Source organism: Papilio polytes, unplaced genomic scaffold, assembly GCF_000836215.1.
Source record: "Papilio polytes unplaced genomic scaffold, Ppol_1.0 DF824303.1, whole genome shotgun sequence".
NCBI lineage: Eukaryota > Metazoa > Arthropoda > Insecta > Lepidoptera > Papilionidae > Papilio > Papilio polytes.
In genome coordinates, this window is record NW_013524901.1 from 1,854,817 (window position 1) to 1,875,325 (window position 20,509).

Genomic DNA, 20,509 nt, shown 5'->3' on the forward strand with positions numbered 1-20,509 from the left:
TAAAATTCTTTGTTGGACGTATAGCAAGTTCTATAAATCTAAATCTAGATTTTAGTCACCAAACAGTGCCTCAAACATATTTCTGAACGCCTAATTGCTCTTTAAGATGAACAAACGTCATTTTAAAATAAAAATAGCACATTTCTTGTTTTAGTTATTACCGAACAAAAGAAAATCCTGAAAATGAGTGTGTTTGCGCGGGAAATTGTCCATATATGCGAGCGACAATAATTTCGCGCCAGTTCATACCTTCCCGCCATAAGCGGTTGACGCGTTGTTTTTTTATGCGTGCTCTTTCACGCAAAAGTATAACTTTATTCTGATTTCAAATATGCAAATAATGTGATCAAATTTAGATAGTATAATAAATTAACTGTGATATTGTGAAGAACTATAAGTGTATTTATAAAAATGTCGGAAGAAAAGTAAGTGTTCATTTTATTTTTATATATTTTTAGTTATTTAAAAAAGGATATTAAATTGGCAAAATGAGCCCTTAATAGTTAATGTTCTCGTCTATTTTAGCAATAAAATTCCAAGTGATGTTTTCTGAATTCTATTTAATTTAATTTTTGTTATGTAAATTAGTTTTTATCTGTGCTCGTGCCATCTCTATTCTTTATATTTACAATACGATTAGAAAACGCGTTGGACTATTTTTAACGTAAATATTTCATAATCGCCTTCTGGCCTAGTAACGAATTAATCATTATTTAAAATTATTCTTATGTATAATAAAACATAAAACAGGTTAGAGTTTATTACATGTAATAAAAATGACATCAAATCAAACTAATCAAATAAATAATACAATATAGCAAGGATTTAATATACACTTACGAAAAAAAAATCTTAGTTTTATATTCATACCAATGTTTTAGTTTTTATACATTTGAAACATTACACAGATAATAAAAGTAACTCAAATAAAAAGATTATCGTGCTACATCGAAAAGATTTGCGCAGGAGCAACGACCTGCCTAATTTTGGTGAAAGTAACACAAATTCGTATAATAAAAACCATTCAAGTATGTCTCGAACAAAACAATATTATTATAAAGTAATAATTATTATTACAAACGTATTAATGTAATTGAATTATTTAAAATTTATCAACCGGTCCCGTCCGTAATTAATAGTGCTTGTTTTGATTGTTAATCTATTATATTGCAAAATTACAGTATAAACTCACAATGTGTATACAATACCCATCGTTCTCTCCGTATCCAAATTAACTAATCCATTTTTACGTACTTATTGTAAATATTATTCTGAATACGTAACATTGAAAACATTACAATTAACTGTATTTCAAAAATTAAATTAAGAACATTTTTTCATCCTACTTTTGTTTGAATAGAGACACAGATCATTCTTCAGTGGAAAACGGTGACATGCAAATTAACAAGTTTGGTTGTTCGTACGCAGAGATAAAACAAAGCGTTCCGTCCGAATGTCATTTGCAATCTTTACAAAAGGAATACAAAAAGCTTTGTCCGGTAACGTGAAGAAAATGTTTCAATATATAACAAGGGAACACACATAAAGACATTAAGGTTATAAATAAAAAATCTTTTAAACACACATATTAGAATTAAATAAAACCACAAACTTGTAGGGGTGACGTTTTCTTAATAAGTTTTGTATAAAATTTAACGCACGCGTTTCTATTTGGTAGCCCTCGGAAGGACAAATATGTGCTCGAAAATTAATTCCAGTGATCTACGAATCCTGATCGTAGTACAAGTTAACTTCTGAAATACTCAGTTAAAAAGATTATAACAGAAATATATGTATTTATTTCCTTTGCCCTAAAAAACCGATAAAACGCATTGGAGCTTTAAAATTAAAGTAATAAGGAACTTGTTACTTTTGCGTCAAGGTTTATAATCGACTGCCTATCTCAATAACATGAGATGCGGTTGCTATCCAGCCACATCCTGACTTATCTACATTTACATTTTTACACGCGTTTTATTTAGCACCCCAACGTATTGGTTGTGATAAAAAAGGTCAACATATTGTATATTTATCGCTATTCACGTGTATTAGAAATACTGATAACGAATTGAATCGAATTTTTCAATGCCGTCTTCAAAATAATTTAAGTATAGACTGCAGAAAGTTGACATGGAACGAATATAACCTCCAAAAACTTTATCCACCAGATAGATGGAGCGTTTATAACCTAACAGTTAAAATGGTGCGCGAATTCAACCACGTGGTTCGAATATTTCTATTAAATAATTGATATTAACCATAGCTTAGTATTAGATTTTAATCTTGTATGTAATATACATTTTAAATACTTGAATGAATGAATGAATGAATATGTATTTATTGCCACAAAGTAGAAATTACATAAAAGGTTATTCTAAAGAAAAAACAATCGTGGCAAAAGGTAGCCAGCTCAGCGCATGCAGGACGGACTAAGCCGTTCCTGCTCTGCTTGTAAGAGACTTGTAAGTAACGTAAGGAGAAAAAGGTCCTGGCCACCTCCAGGGCTGTAGAGAGGGCACTAAGTGTCGCCCATTATAAAAACGTAACAGAAACCTGTAGCTTAGTTGATTTTAGTGACAAACTAATTTCTAATAGTCTGCCTACATTTAAAAAAACGCATCATAATTATATCTAATAATAGCTTTCGCCGGCCACTTCGTCCGCGCGAAATTAAATAATAATATAAAACGTAGCCTATGTTACTCACAGATAAATTATCTTCCAAGGGTGAAAGAATTTCTAAAATTGGTCAAGTAGTTTTTGAGTTATTTAATCAAAATTTTTTAAAAAATATTTAAAAAAAATCAAACAAACAACATTTTCGTCTTTATAATAGGAGACTGATGAGCCTTTATCCTTCATGATTGAATTATAACTTAAGTTCTGTTTCTTAATTTAGTCGTGGTATGAAGATGGTGTCAATTTTCCTAAAACTGCATAATTTAGTAACGCGAACTGGTACTGAATGCCAAGTTTACAGCAGTTCGACACAGAGTGTTAGTACCACTGTGACAAGGTGAAGGCGGCTGGCGAGGTTCCAACATCTTTCGTATGCAGCCACACTTTGACAGCGTGCAACGGTTATTGACTTGTTTGGTTTGTTCAGCATCTATTTATAAACAATGCCTCGAGATAAGGAAAAGTTAATAATTCATACTAATGTTCAATGCAAAAGATTGCACGGATAATAAATAAATAAATAAATCCTTTATAATTTCACTTTAAAAATATACACATTTCATGAGAGCCTTGGCTCCTGCACTAGGTTCCCCTGTGCTGCAGGAGCCAATCCCTTTCCCCATTTGTGAAGAGCAATACATATTCATAAGTGTCTAAACATAAAATACAAAGAAACACATTAAATTTACTTATTATAAAAATGACGAATAAAAAAACAAAGGAAAAGAAAAATAATGTTACTAAATATCTCCAAAACAGCTTAAATTATTTAGAAATGCGTAACATAGGTTGGAAGAAGACAGGCTACTTAACAAGTCTCTTTTTAATTCATATACACATATATTCAGATACACCCCTGTAACATTTCGGGGAATACGAATATAACAAGACCGTTAACGTCAAGCCGCTAACGCAGGTCACTAGCGTACACACAACTACCCTTATTTATGGACAATCAAAACAAATCTAAAACAATATTCACCACTAAGTGGGACAAAAGTAGGTGTAGGTCTCTCTTCTATTCCTATGTCCCCAAAGTGGGGCAGAGGGTGTTCACAGTATGCCGCCAGCTCGCTCTGTACTGGGCTCTGCGTAGTGTCTTGGACCATGACAGACACCTACACTTTGGCCTTCAAGTCGGCCAAAGTGTAGGTAGTATGTGGAAAATGTTTTCAAAGATAAGCAATAGTTTTCATCTCTGGCTCTGGCGGAACAGGAAAATACATCTATTTTAGTGTGTTTTCTGAAAACAAGTATAAACAATTGCCAAACGAGATGTCATGAGATTTTGACTAAAAATAAGTACCTCGCTTTCAACGGTATGGAATAATTTTAGCTTAGTTACATAAGTGTTTACTAATTACCATAATTTGGCAGCCACATAACTCATATTGTGTATTGTTTCTGCCAAAACTAGAAGACACCGTCTTCTATTTATAAAACCAAAGTTCTGGTCAAGAAGATAGTTTTAGATTAAGAAATAAATAAAGTCATATGGATCTTGTGTCCAAGATAACAGTAATATTCCAGCGACTTACTTTTTCAAATCAACAAAGGCACGTCATACCAACCAGCAGTGGACAATCTTAGGCTGACAATGTTAATGATGATGTCAATATTATGTGTGTTGTGCGGAAAGTAATCATAACGACATTGCACAAAAAACAAAAAAAAAACAAAAATAATACACGACTACTTTTAAATTAAACTTTGTATCGTTTTGGTGACTTAATAATAACGTACGAAGTTATTGTCGTTTATGAAGTTACTAGATTTCTCCCGCGACACCATCCGCGTGATATTAAAAAAAATAGTAAGTAACCTATGTGTTCTTCCATACTATCCTCTACATCTACACCAAATTTAATCGAAATCTCTCTAGCGCAACAAAACTCTAACAAACATCCATCCATCGATCTAAACTTTCGTATTTATAATATCAGTATGAACTATGATTGCTGCTTTTGTTAAAAAAAGTCGTGTATAGACTGTTGTAAGCAATGATTGTAACCTCGGTTCCTCTTGAATCACTCGAATTCTCGTATACGTCAAACTCTAATCAATTACCTCATTGTTAGCTGGGTTGGTCTAATTACTTAACTTGTCACAGCGGTCCAAACTTCTCTGACGGGAAGTTGAATGAAGATTGCGTCAAAGGTACAAAGTCCCTACAATTCGTGCCAAGTACTTTAAACGAGAGAGAATATTTAGGTTATTTTTAACTTATTTATATCGATCACTTCAATGTCAATGTCGCGTTCAGATTTCTCAAACTCGTTTGGACATCCCGAATTAGCAATGTTCAGTCGACTTGTCATTTTTTGCAGATTTTGTTTGTTTTCTTGTTGAGATAAAATAACATATTTGTTCATATTACAGTTCTAAAACGGTCATTTAAGAACTATTGATTTTTGTTTTTAAAATGTTGCCAGTAAAATATCTGTAAATAATTGTTCACTCTGTACTCCAAAAATAAATAAATAAGTCATAAGTTAATGACGGTTTTAAAAGGGACTAATTATGTACAATTAGGTACTATAGACAATACTAAAATGAGGTCAATCGCCGGAACCGATTCCGTTCATTGGAAAACTGCGAATAAGTCTCTCAATGTCTATGACCTTTGCTGATAAAAGACTAATCTACTCAGAGGCACCAAGCTTAATTCTCTTGTATGATTTAATAAGAGAGGTCTCTAAAATGTGTTACCAGTTAATTCATTTTGGCACCAATTAAGCAATCAGGCTTTTAAAACTTCACCAAAGGAATAAACTAATGAAAACAAAACCCTATCGTTAATGTGAACATACGCTTGGCACATTGAATAAATACTTGTGATTACAGCTGTTTTATTGTCTGCTATATTTACAATTACATAATAAATAACATCTGTCTCATTTACCATAAAGCCATGCTCTCTGCCAACGTTTTGCAGTTTGCTATAAATATTTGTGTGAGGATACGGTGCAATCTGGATAGTTTTAGATCATTCTGCATAAACGTGACTGCGTTAAAGTGTAGTTTTTTTTTAATTGCTATAAAAAATTGTTTTAATTATTTATTTAAAAATGATCACGCTCAAAACCTGATATGCTTTACAATTACGACACGACGATACGACCTATGGATGTTTTTTCGCTATTTAAATTAGGGACGAATAAATTGGATCAAATCACGCGACAGAGAAAAATCTATAAGCCATTGCAGCAAAGAAGCAAGATTGACATAGTGACGGTAATTTTTAGCCAATGGTAAAGAACTTCGTTCTCATTTAAGCATTTGAATTATCACATTTTCAAATGAAAGTTTTGCGGAATGTAAGGAATAAAATAATTTTTCTATGATATGCGGATAAAGCCGCAAGGGAACAGTTAATGTTAGTAATAACGCGCGTGTTTTTCTGTCTAGCTTTGTTTTAATATACCAGTATTTGCTTAGAAATCGTTGAATGTAGTCCACACTTGTATAACCAGTAATTTGCAATGCGTTTGTCGTTTGACACGAGCCGTTTGAATTCGTTATATTGCTCGGAGTTTACAACAGTACTGTTTTATACGTATTTATTAGTATTGAAAATATACATTTTACCGTTTTTTATATCACTTCTTACTAATAATACAAATGCAAACTTTAAGATGGATGGTTGCTTATGTATCTCCTATATGACTATATGTAGAGACTTAGGCCATTAATTAAAGTTTTTTTTTCTCATGGATAGACAACTAGTTTTAGAGATTTTTGATTTTCGTTAGTGTTCTTGTCGCTGCAAGATGCCATTTACTTTAAAAGTGCAGGCACATTACGCCACATGTGATGCGCTGGCGTTGCATCTCCGATGTTCCGTCCATATGGGTTCTGTTACTCCCTCTGTTGTCCGATAATGCCGCATAATGCAAATGACATTTGACGAAGCTGTCACACGTCACATCTTATCACGTCAATAACATCAAGCGAGCACGTCGCGGGCTAATGACTTGGAGTGTTCATGTCACAGATAATAAAGGGTTCAGGGATCAGTTTTAGAGAGGTTTACAAATTCGATATTTGTTTTTATGACTATTATCTTGCCGATCTGATAAGATACAGTAATCGCTGTATTATTGTGTAAGTACAAATGTAAATATACATTTATTGGATGCAATAAAAAAGAACAAAGTAGTAGAATGCTTTTGATAAAGTTGCTTTATTTAAATCAGCCATGATGGTAATAATTTAACGGAATATGGAATGGATTAATTCGAAAAGAATATTGAATGAAATAATCTAATGCAAAAGTTGAGTGGATAGACGGGTTTTTCTAAGAGTTTCAGCCTAAACTTTTAAACGGATCTAGATGTCAAAATGTCCACTGTCCTCTTTTAAGTAAATCCGCAGAATAACAGTATATTTTAAAAATTAAATTTAAAATAAAATGACGGTTCAGAAAAAATTAAAAATATGTTGTTTGTTCTTTTTTTTTCGTCTTTATCTTTTGTTTATAAAGGTTTCTTGTACGTTGATTTTCAAAAAAAGGCCCATTTTTGTACAACTCCTTTAGCGCAGACGTAGTAAGTATGAAAGAACACATAGGCTACTTACTTTTGTTTTTTTAATACCACGCGAACGGTGTCTAAGTCCTAATGCAATGAAAAGTAAAACATGCCGAGTTCCACTAGTCTTATATAAATCATCAGTGGAAACGTGATAAAAATAATAATGGAAAATCACCTTTAGAGTAGTCTCCATATAGCAAGTATTCACGATAATATTAAACACATAACACACACCAGATGAAACTGGTTAATTATTACAAATCTATGCTATTATAATAAAGCGTAAACACACACTTCTTTGTTGCCTAAAATGTCAGCAATTACAGCATGTTTTTGAATAATTCTTTTTTTAATAAAAAGCCCTACACTTACGTCATGCTTTAGGCTATACATTTTCACGTCATTGAACTTAGGGGGCAAAAACTTTGGATAAAAACCCTAATGTGGGAAAAAGACCGTATGTTGCTGCCAACATCAAGGAAGCAAGGTTTCCACGGTTTGTCACCGTTGTCATTTTGAAATTTGCAATTGATAATTTGACACATGTAAACAATAAAATAGAGTTATCATAATTTTATGCGAATGAAGTCGCACGGAAACAGCTAGTATATTAATATAAATAAAATATTAATAACCTAACCAGTTTGTACCGATATTTATAGGACAGGTATGTGTTTAGTTTTTGTATGGAAAATATTTATTTAATAAATATTCAACTTTCATATAACTTAAATACTATTATAGCTATTTATTATAGTACTTTTAACATACGTTTAAAAAATGTTGTACAATTAAATATTGGTTCCCTAAATATAAAATTGCAATAAAGAATAATAATTGGGAATTAAACAAATAAATTACGAGTAATGTAAATTAACAATAACAGACATTTTTACTGTAGTAGATATGTAGGAGAGACGGGATCGCGCCAGATAAAACCGAATCTGCCTACCCCTCTAGGTTAGGACACCTTAAGCACGTGTGTTGAGTTGTTAGTCCATAAACGCTGTTCGATCAAGAATGCTCATTTACAAACACGTGGCGTTAAAAGTGACATCACGGCTTATATAAAATTCATTTACTTTTGCTATTTTTTCATTTGGAATTAACAATACGTGAGGACCACAATAAATAAATTTATGACCGTATAAATATTTTACTACTCCTATTTCTAGAAAGATAACTTCATAATACTAGTAATAACCAGGATTTAGCAGTATTTAGTAGTTCAACATGCTTTTAGGAAAACTGAGAAAGAAATCAATTTATGTAAGGAAGCCAATGTTAAAATACATGCATTTATAATATTTAGATATGTACTAAATTCCCACTTAACTCCATCGTATTGATGTTATTTACTCATGTCTGCGTACAATCGATCGTTAGCTTTGCAATCTGTGATTGCTTTTAAGCGATTTTTAGTATTAGTAACAGTTCTATGACCTCGCTTTGTTGTCCTCGTCCTCGTCCTCACTGAGGGGCTCCGAGCTTACCCTTAGATGTTACTAGGCCATAGTCAACCCTGCTTGCTCAATTTACTTTGAATAGTTTCCGAAACTATGAAAAATTAGAAAGCTACATTTCCACTGAGTATAAAATAAAAAACTGGCTGTATTATTTTTTTTATAAAAGAGTATTAGTAGATTTTTGTTAATTTAGTAATATTTCCTTTTACCATTCCAACTAAGCTCCAGGCTTGTGCTAGGATATGGTTCACGATAATAGTCGAATGTCAGGATTCGAACCCTCGACCGCAAGGTCGGTAGTCCGTACACCAAACCATTATTGGCTATTGGCGCATAAATTTGTTAGAGATTTTTAAATTCACAGGAACGAAGTCGCGAGCTAAAGTTAGCCATCTACAAACACTATGTGGTTATGTTACAGTTGTGAAATTTCATTTACCACCACTAACAGTATTAATTATTGTTATCACCTGACGCAGGATGACTGCACGTGATTACTATCTTGTTTGCGGACCACTTAGAGTACGGTAATTGTAATAAGCAATTACCTACGAAATACAGAGAAAAATAGAATCAACACTTCCTTGACTAATAATTCTCTCACCTTCATAAAGGATTTTTTACTTGATTTAAAGACAAAATAATATTTTCGAGTGATTTGCCGTGAAGTTCTATCAAAGAACAAGTAATAGAAGGTCCAATAATGCCCAACAGATCATAATATATGTCACAGATGTAGAAAATAGTCTGGAAGAACACATATATTATTAAGTTATTTTTAATTTCGGAAGGAGTCACAATAAAAAGTGTTATTAATAAAAATAAAAGTTTTTCGACAATAAAATTCTGGTCATTTGAATCATAAGATAGACTTTATTTAATACTACCTGTTGCCCGCGACTTCGCCCGCATGTAATTATTAAAAATAATAGGCTACGTTAGTCGCGGATAATGTAGCTTTCAAATTGTGACAATTTTTAAAAACGGTCCTGTCGTGAGCCTATTCATTACAATCAAACTAACAAAGTTTTCATCTTTGTATTAGTACTAGCTGTTCCTTCTTTTATTGTTTACATTTGGCAAATTATCAATAGCAAATGTCAAAATGACATGACATGACAAACCTTGGCAATCTTACTTTCTTAATGTTAGCAGCAACTTATGGTCTCTTTCCCACATTAGGGTTTTTATCAAAAATATTTACCCCATAAATTTAATGGCGTTAAAATATATCCTAAAGCGTGACGTAAGTCTAGTGCTTTTTATTAAAAAATAATTATTGAAAAACATGCTGTAATTGCTGACATCTTAGGCAACAGTGAAGTGTGTGTTTACGCTTTATTATATTAAGTATAGATAGAAGATTTATTTAATTAGCATTTACTATATGACAAGTGGAAAATCATGGTGAAGTTCAAATTCATTATCATTAATTAGAAGTAAATTTTCATTTAATGACAGTATGATGGTATTTACACACTTTATCATTGTGTCACGGCCAAATGTATTAAGCAAATAAAGTAAACACGTAATAAATATGTGTACCTACATTTATAACGAAACATGTGAAATAAAAACCATATGTACATATGTACAGTCAGGGCCATACGCATTACTCCACTTTCACACAAACTCGCCTCTAAGAAAAGCAGTCAGTTGTGAAAACAACAAGATAATGTGATTTGACGGTGGTGGAGACGAATAGGAAGGGGAAATGTCCTCTTTATGTGCGTCTCCTCCTCAATCCTCCGTCACTCAAGGGTAGGCAACGCATCCGAAATTGCGGATGTTTATGGGCAGTGGTCGCTTTCCATTTCGGTGGATTCAGGTAGCCGCTTGCTCGTTTGCCACCTTTCATTATAAATAATAATAATAATAAAAAGCAATTCGCTACCTCTAAATGACCTTTTATTATAAACACATTTAAAATGGTTTCTCATTGGTTGTTATCCTTTTCTCAATGCGTACAAAATGTCCAAACGAGAACTATTAAAGTGGGTCACCGTTAGATTCCCTGATTGTACAAGAGTCTACAGATACAACCACGCTACGTCAAACAGGTCGAATTGTAAAATATTTATAGGTTTAACAACACTAAAAATGTTTTACATGTGAAGTTTTGTTTAATTAAATGATGCAAGTGGTATAGATAACATTAGAAAACCTTTGATAAGATATTACTATTTGCATTGTAATTTATTCTATAAATATACTTTTGTAACTGTATTTGATGGAGTAAAAAATAAAAGTATAGTAACCAATTTGTAGAATGAAATGAAAATAAATATTTTTGGTCTAACTAACTACATCTTTGAAGATATTTGGCGCTTTTTTGTTTTATTAAAATTATTTATATTAATTTTTCATTTGTCTTGTCCTTTCTATTAGCATCTAGTAGATCCAGGTCATGGGTTTCTTTGCTACTTTATAGCTTTTATTTTCCTGTAACGTTGTTTATTCGTTAATTTAAATAGCGACTGTATCGGCCTGGATTTCATTGTCCTTTGTTAGGGAAAATAATCACGACCTTTCATCAAAAACGTGATTGATCTACCTGGCGTTTGTACGGTAATATTACATCTAACATGTGCCTTAAATTTATTAATAGCAATTTCACTAATAGAAAAATTGCATTAAAAAAATAATTTTTAAATTACTCAAAAACGATATCTCGTATTTACATGTACGTAATTGATAATATAAATTCTAACTTACATCTCAACAAACGAACATTAGTGTTCAAGTTAAACAATTAACGTTGTTAGGTCAAATAATCGCCATTAACACAAAACATCGATAACCCTGAGTCGACGTGGTCTTTGATAACCTCTTTAATTTCAATGAATTATTCAATGAATAAACAAAGTATGGAACAAAAGAGCGTAGAGTTGTTTGTAATTATATTTATGCTTTGTTTGTACAATGAACGCTTCGCCTTTATAATGTACTTTTAAGTATTTTCTTATTACCAAATAAATATTTTGCTTATATCTTTGCTATTAGAGGCAAAGATATAAAAGAAAGTCATTACTAGGTTTAGATATCTCGAATATTAGTTAATAATTGGTACACATATTACGACAGAAAAATAAAAAATAAATCCATTTCCCAGGAAAGATACAACGCCGTTCGTCAAGAATGGCAACACAGCGATTATTACGAAGACCGCAATACCGGAGAAGCCTCAGAAGTCCAGTAAAGCTGGCAGGGGGAAGGCATTCAAGCAAGTACTGGCTTCCTTTATCGCCAACATTGGTACTGTTAACACGGGTATGGCGTTCGGCTTCTCCGCGACTGCGCTACCCCAGTTAAAAAGTCCTGATTCCAGTATTCATATAAATGACAATCAAGCCAGTTGGATCGGTAAGATAAATCATATTTCTTACTATTGTTATAAATGTGTTTATATGTATGGATGTTTGTTAGAGTTTGTACCTTAAACGGCGGAACAGATCTGGATGAAATTTTGAAGGATAGTATGGAAGAACGCAGACGGAGTCGCGGGCAAAAGCTAGTATTACATATTTTCTAAATCTACTTATACTGTTCGTTATTAAATGGTGACTAAGGGCCACATAATTCTTGGTCTCTTTAGAATTGAAATCGCATTATTGCTATGTGTGATGGTAGTGAAAACCTACCGTTATTTACGATTGTGTTAATGTCAGTCAGGCTTTATCGGTCAGTACTCTACTGATTTATCAGTGTTTTATATCTATTTCGGTTCAGTCAACTGCATAATTTAATATAGGACCTTGTTACCTCATGATAATTGCAATACCAAACTTTATTTATACTCGAAAATTTAAGTCAGGATAAATTCAAACTTAACATAGAACTACAGTAGTTAGAGACAGGTCGAGACAATTTCAATTTTGTTATACACAAGAACCTCGATAACATAAAAACCTCTATAACTTCAAAAAATAGTTTCCTTCCCATCAGAGCTTAAAACCTCTATAACAGAGACCCTTGATAACTTAAAACCTCTGTAATTTAAAATATTTTGTGTTTCCCTTGGACTTTGACTTATCGAGGGTTTACTGTAGTTGCAAAATTTACTTCAAAACACAAATGCTTAAGTTTTAATAATTTTCATTAACCAATAGAAAGTTAATCCATTAAAACACAAAGCTTTGTATTTATCTCTGTTATTGTAATTAGATATTCTTAATCTATTTAATAATATAAGATGTTATTAAGCTGTTATAATAAAGTTTCAATACGATTGATAATGTGATTATATTTTAATGATCAGAAGCGGTCACTGTAATCTGTTATGTATGTGATATCTAAGTAATTAATTTAAACTGATTAATTATAGTTGTATGAACTTTCTTATTGATAATGATTTGAAGAAATCTATACTATCTATACTTCTATACTATCTATACTATTATAAGAAACCGTATAGACACACTTCTTTGTTGCCTAAGATGTCAGCTATCACAGCATATTTTCGAATAACTCTTTTTTTTAATAAAAGACCCTACATGCGTCACGCTTTAGGTTATATATTTTTACGCCATTAAACTTAAGGGGGTAAATATTTTAAATAAAAACCCTAATGTGGGAAAGAGACCATAAGTTGCTGCTAATATCAAGGAAGCAAGCTTGCCATGGTTTGTCATCATGTCATTTTGACATTTGCTATTAATAATTTGACAAATGTAAACATTTCCATAATTTCATGCGGCTGAAGTAGCACTGTAACAGCTAGTATAATAATAAGATTTTTAATTGATAAGCTAGTTTCAGTAAAATAAGGAAGTATAAAAGGATAGAAACAAAGGACTGTTGCTAACTAATATTATAAAGAGGAAAGATTTGTATTTTTGTATGTATTGAAATAACTCTAAAACTACTGGGCCGATTTTAAAAATTCTTTCACCATTAGAAAGGTAATTTATCTGTTATTTTAATATCACACGGGCAAAGTCACCAGTGGCAACTAGTTCTTATATAATTCAATTACATACTATTGTTTATCCTAGCCGGGTGTTCTGGGGACTTCAGGGAATTCACCATCCCAAAAAATCACTGGCAGTTATAACAAGAATATGTAATGTTTCCAGCCAGTTTAAGCGCGGCGGGCACACCTATAGGATGTATCGTGAGCGGTTACCTGATGGACTCCATCGGGCGACGTCGCACCCTCATCGTCACAGAGATACCCCTCATCCTCGGTTGGATCCTCATCGCCACCGCACAGAATGTTCCTATGATTTATGTTGGTAAGGATATATAAATATGAAACCATTAAGTAATACCAAGAAGACTTGATTTTTTACAGAAACATTTTGTAAGATTAAGAATTCTAAAAACACGAACCTTTTCTGGAAACTACTTCACTTGACTCTATACGAACTGATAGCTCTTTAACTGATCTCATATTCCTTACTAACTGGACCAGTTTGTCGATTACCACTACAATATTTTGGTATAGTCTTTTACAAGAATAAATATATATTTGCAGGTAGATTGCTGATCGGTTTCGGGTCTGGTATGGTCGGTGCGCCGGCGCGCGTCTACACCTGTGAGGTTTCTCAGCCACATCTTCGTGGAATGCTGGGTGCACTGGCGTCAGTGGGCGTGTCCACTGGCGTTCTTATACAGGTCAGTGTTTACCATAATATGGTTTTTATCGGGCTTATATGATGTAAATAAGCTTTTTGATAATGTAGTAAACACTAATAAATGAAAATCGTTTATTACATTTTTTGAGTATAGGTAAAGTGCGTCAAATCATTAACATAATAATAGTCTCAGGAACTATATAATAATGTCATCACCAGGATATTTGCAAAGCCAATATGTGCAAAATAATACTAATTTTATGAAAATATCACGATTTAAACCATAGAATATATCATCCGTAATAGTTATTGACAGACTTTCTCATTTTCAAATTAACTTCTTTAAAAATGCATGAGAAGGAACATTTGAAAGCTTCTCTAATTTTATTGAAGGTATACTCATATGTGAGTTTCGGAAAAAAATATTCTATTTTAGGGTTGATACAATGTACAATCGTGACACTTTTATAATCGATAACTGTAAGGTAAATATTGTTGAGTACAAAATTAGATTATTCAACCGCGAACAAACATGTTAACACCGTCATTTGTCATTGACTCGTGACGTCACATTACACCACACTCGTGATAAGGCTCGCTAATTTTATACACAATCAATTTAGACACGACATTTTTGTATAATATTTGAACATAATCAATTATGATTCTTTACTCAAAACAAATGAGTTCGTGGGAATTTTTTTGATTAATTATAAAACTTGAGATGCTAATCTGTAATCAAACAGATACTTTAAAACGTATTTTACACTTGGACACACTTTACACTTATACACTTCGCTTCGTATGCACCGCTTACAATCTGACAGATGTCTAAATGTATAATGAATTTGGTTTTAAACCGTGGCCTGTAAGACATAGCATATTTAAAATTTTAGTATTCGGCCTTTAGTACCATGTCACTTACACTTGGATTCTAAAAAAAATAGCTTATAAAATTTCAAGCTAGAGTTTTTTTTCATTCTGTCCACCATTACAGCTTTTTTTATCTTGAGTATGAGTACTTTATATCATAATTTTGCACCCTCGCCGAATCTTCCCTTAATCCCAAGAGACCTGCAAATCATCGACCTAAAGTGTTGACGTGCTCGTTAGTAATCGTAAGATGGTAGATTGAAATGTATTCCAAGTTGTTACTTTTTATTTCAGTACGTGATAGGAAGCGTGACAACATGGAACATTCTAGCAGGAGTGAGCGCTATCATCCCCATCGTATCCTTGCTAGGCATGCTACTGATTCCGGAGACCCCCAACTTCCTACTGCAACAGGACAAGCGGGAACGCGCTGAGAGCTCCTTAGCCAAATTACGAGGGTCCACCTGCGATCTGGATGAGGAAATACAACGTATGATAGCCTTCAAAGAGAAGAATCACGTTGAACCGTAAGTTGAACATCTTAATATTAATTGCGCAATAGCTTTGTAGTTATAGTCCTATCGACTTGTGCAGCAATTCTACTGCGATCCATTTTATCAGCTTTTAGAAGCAGTTTATGTGAGACTGTGTAGCGCCCCTTTCTCTCCAGCGCTCTGGTTGCCTTTTTTTTGCCGAAGGGGAATGCCTTATGCTTACTCCGTGCCTCGGGGCAGACATGAGAGTTATGTGGGACTCTCCCCATAATGGGGCATACCCACTAAACCCCTCCGTTTCCTCCTGGCCATTATGTGGGGCGCCACGAGATCGCTTTTGTTTGCTACCGCGACGCCCCACTGAGCGCTCTGGGTGCTCGCCCAACTATGCTAAACCCTAATGCGCTAGAAAAGCGTAATTGACCATATAAATTTCAATTTATTGACGACGCAGAGGTAAGAATGTTAGAAATATAACACAAGCAGGAGAAACAGGACACGGTGTAATCAGTTAATTAACAACATTGTAAGCGATAGAATGATTTTGTGTATGTTATAATCATTTTGTTTACTTCATTACGTTGTTTGTTGCTCAAGGTATAGCAAACAATTGTTTATAACTTATTAATACTCGTAATGCGTGGAATTGCGGAATCACGTTTATAGTTCGATTTCATTACTTTATCGATAAATATTTACGTCCCTTGTAACTGTTTATATTGAAAACGTCACAGCAAACAAGCATGTAATAATGTTCCACTGCACAAATATGTTTGGAAAACAGTTCTCTGTTTATTTACTGAAAATAAAAGAAATGGATACATCTTTAGTTTTATTGTAATTGGAATCCTACTGTATTGCAACTCGTAACTCTTTTACGTCTTTCTTTTGCAGATTGAAGACGCCCAAAGAAGTTTTAAAAGCCTTATTGTCACCATCAGCTTTAAAGCCATTTACGATCTTAGCGGTTTATTTCTTCATCTATCAATGGTGTGGTGTTAATACAATCACATTTTACGCTGTCGAAGTATTTGAGGTAATTGAGAAACATATTTATTAGAAACTAGCTGTTCCCGTACGGCTTCATCCGCATGAAATTATGAAAATCTTATTTTAAAGTTTACATGTGTCAAATTGTCAATAGCAAATGTCAAAATAACATGACATAACAAAACCTGGCAGTCTTGCTTCCTTGATGTTGGCAGCAACTTATGGCCTCTTTTCCACATTAGGGTAAAAACCCTACTAAATATGTTGGATAAAAATCCAACATATTTACCCCCTAAGTTTAATGACGTGAAAATATATAGCTTAAAGCGTGACGTAAGTGTAGGAAAAGAATTATTGAAAAATATGCTGTAATTGCTGACATCTTAGACAACAAAGAAGTGTGTGTTTACGATTTATTATAATAAATAAAGTATAGATAAATCTAAATCTTGTTGGTCAGTCAGTTTTAATACTAGTGCTTTGGGTGAGATTTCTTTCTTTTGTAGAACTGTTGAGAGACTGTGTGTTTTGCTGTGATGCCCATTAGTCCGACGCTCTGAGCGGTCGCACAACCTCACGGCGTTAACGTCAGCACTGAAGTTGGTCGATTAATATATTAAATTCTTTACAGGCATCCGGAGCTTCCTTAGATAAATACTGGTTGACAATTTCGATGGGTATCTTACGAGTCATCTTTACAGTTGTTGGATGTATTTTGTGCAGAAAATGTGGCAGACGAATGCTTACTTTTGTCTCAGGTAACATTTATGTTCTTGTCAAAAAAATATCATTCATATTTTAACAAAACCCTGAACAAAAACAACTACCTCACGAATCCTCGCTGTGATGAAATTACTTGTAATATACCTACACTAGCTTTCGCCCGCGACTCCGTCCGCGTGGAATTAAAAAAAAACGAAAGTAGACAGTCTATGTGTTCTTCCAGACTATGCTCTACACCTATACCAAATTTCATTAAGAGCCGTTTAACCGTTTTGGCTACAAACTCTAACAAACATCCATATAAACATTCGCATTTATAATTTAGTAAGATTAATGAAATGTAAAAGAGAACATTGGTTAAAGACCTCTGCCTTTTTTTGTTTTTAAACTTAATTGAACATTAATTCCGATAAGTCTCAAAGAGTTTATTGACAGTTTCGGTACTTCGTCTTTTCTACGCTTTATGTTGTAAAAAAGATTTGTTTTGCATTGAATAAGCTCCGTAACTACTAAACCGATTTCAAATATTCTTTCACACTTAAAAAGCTACGTTATCACAGGAACATGGCTACATTTTATACCAACTGGAATATATAATAATAGAATAGATATGAGACGTATTCTTTCGGCGAGCTGGTCTTGATCGCTAGTATGAAATATGTTTGCCTGTTGCAGCCATTGGATGCGGTTCAACAATGATAGTGTTATCGGTGTACATGTACCACGTCCAGTACTGGAAGGACAACAACCTGCAGCCTGTGTACTCCTGGATACCAGTCGCCAGTATCTACGTGTTCATGATCTCCTGTACCCTGGGCTATCTGATCGTTCCCTGGGTTATGATAGGCGAAGTGTATCCTACTCAGGTAATTAATTAAAATTGAGTTAGTTTTCTATTTGTAGTTGTAAATTTAAGAATTATTATTTCTTATTTTCAAAGTTCGTCGACCATATTTGTGATAATATCATTTTTAATTTTGAAGTACCTAAGAGGTACTTTTACAAATGTTTACACTTGTGAAATAACAACTCCAATAAGGACGTCTAGATATTATGATCTCAGTTAGATTGGTAGCACACATCTACTTCATACTAATATTATAAAGACTAAAGTTTAGATGGATGGATGTTTGTCAGAGTTTGTAGCCTAAATTGTTGAACGGGTCTCGATGAAATTTGGCATAGATGTAGAGGATAGTTTGGAACACATAGACTACTCACTTTTGATTTTTTAATTCCACGAAGACGGAGTCGCGGATGAAAGGAAGTTATAGAAATAAGAGTGAAATAATGCAAGAGTTTTAATAAGTCTGTTGTTTATTGTTTGGTATCAGGTGCGTGGTATAGTGGGCGGCATGACGACGTGCGCCGCGCATCTGTCAGTCTTCTCCGTGGTGAAGACCTTCCCCTTCCTTAAAGCTTCGCTCAATGACTACGGCGCATTTGGGCTCTATGGCGCTATGTCGTTAGGAGGTAAGATGTACTACCTTTTAGGTAAATTCCCTACATTTTCATGTATTTCAATATTTTCCTTCTGGTTTGTTTCTTCATCCTTTTGTTCATACTTCATCTTCTTATTAACAATTACTGTTATATAAAAATGTTCCTTTATTATCTTCTTTACTGTATTTGAATTGATATTATTTGTTTGTAGTAGTACTAAATACTAGACATAAAGCTCGGTACTTATGCTCAATTCAACTTGCTGTCAATTTTCACACACACAATGTTGTAATTGAACAATCGAACTGTAGTTAGTATTAAGCATATGCGGCAGGCTTTATAATTATTATATTATATAAATATTTTTAGCACATTTTTTAACGTAATCCAAAACTTTCAGGTATAATATTCTTCTACTTCTTCCTACCGGAGACGAAAGGGAGAACTCTACAGGAGATAGAAGATTACTTCTGTGGGAGAACGAAGACGTTGAAGAAGAACAGCACACAGACAGCACTACCTTGAAGTAAAGGAAAGAAGAATTGTGATAAGTAGATACATACTCAAAGTACAATATTGTTATTACATGAATAGAATGGCGATGTAGATATTATTAGGGTCGCTTTTTGCATGTAGCTTAATTATAGAACATTCTGTACAATATTTAGATGTACTTTTCAAATTAACAGTAATAATTTAAAATGTATACATTTTTTTTTATAATATAAGGTGGCAAACGAGCAAGCGGCCTGAATCCACCGAAATGGAAAGCGACCGCTACCCATAAACATCCGCTATTGCAGATGCGTTGCCTACCCTTCTACGACGAAGGAGACGCACATAAAGAGGACATTTCCCCTTCCTATGCATCTCCTTCACCGTCAAATCCACTTTTCCTTCCCATCCTTTCTTCTTAAGAAAAGGGTGGAAAGGGAAAGGGACTAAAATTAGGCCATAATTTTTATGAAATCATGTGATTTTCATAAAAATAATTGTTATACAATTTTTGTTATAAACGAGATTATTTTTTATATACCAAGGTATTATTAAATAATACGTATTAGTAATAAAATTAAATCTTACGAGATTATGCTGATACAATTAAAAATGAAGTATGGTGCTAAATAAATATAACGATACGCACAGTATGTATAGTTTATTGAATTTTTGAATTTACATATTTGTATGAGAATTTTACTAAACTTGATAGATTCTATAGTTTAGAATGTCTTAAAAAACTGTAAGTTTAAATGAAACAAAACCATTCAGAATCCAGTCTACAATTTTGTTGAATGTATTGAAATGAAAAACGCGGGAATTAAAATCATAATAAAAGGTATTCTGCTGCTTTCAGAGTTAAGCCGCTTAGTATCGATCTCCCTTACACAATACACTAAGGAACCCTTAGTGACTATTTAAATACACTAAGTGTAACACATTTTCTTTAAAATTAAGTGTTGTTTTACAATAAAAGTGATTAACAATATCTTTTTAATAATAGTGCCATTTAACAATTGTAGATATAGTTTTAAGTTTTATTTATTTAAGTTATGTTTGTAATATAGTGAAAATCTGCATTTTTGAACGGCAGCGTATTTTTCTTAAAATGTAATAAAATCAATGTTTTAATTGTACTGGCCTGGTATATACTGTCTCCAGTTACTACAGTAGAACCTCAATAAGTTAAAGTCAAAGGGAAACACAAAACATTTTAAGTTACAGAGGAGAGAGAA

At 33.2% G+C, this 20,509-nt stretch overlaps 1 protein-coding gene across 1 annotated transcript; it reads left to right on the forward strand.

The window, feature by feature from the left end:
* The first annotated feature begins 230 nt into the window (after positions 1-230).
* LOC106102384 (facilitated trehalose transporter Tret1-like) lies at positions 231-19,539 on the forward strand. Its single transcript, XM_013281845.1, has 10 exons — positions 231-425; positions 11,790-12,040; positions 13,753-13,911; positions 14,154-14,293; positions 15,421-15,653; positions 16,515-16,656; positions 17,242-17,368; positions 18,009-18,199; positions 18,668-18,806; positions 19,177-19,539. Exons 1-10 carry the CDS (start codon positions 412-414, stop codon positions 19,299-19,301), a joined length of 1,521 nt encoding a protein of 506 aa, XP_013137299.1. The 5' UTR covers positions 231-411; the 3' UTR covers positions 19,302-19,539.
* The last annotated feature ends 970 nt before the right edge of the window (positions 19,540-20,509 follow it).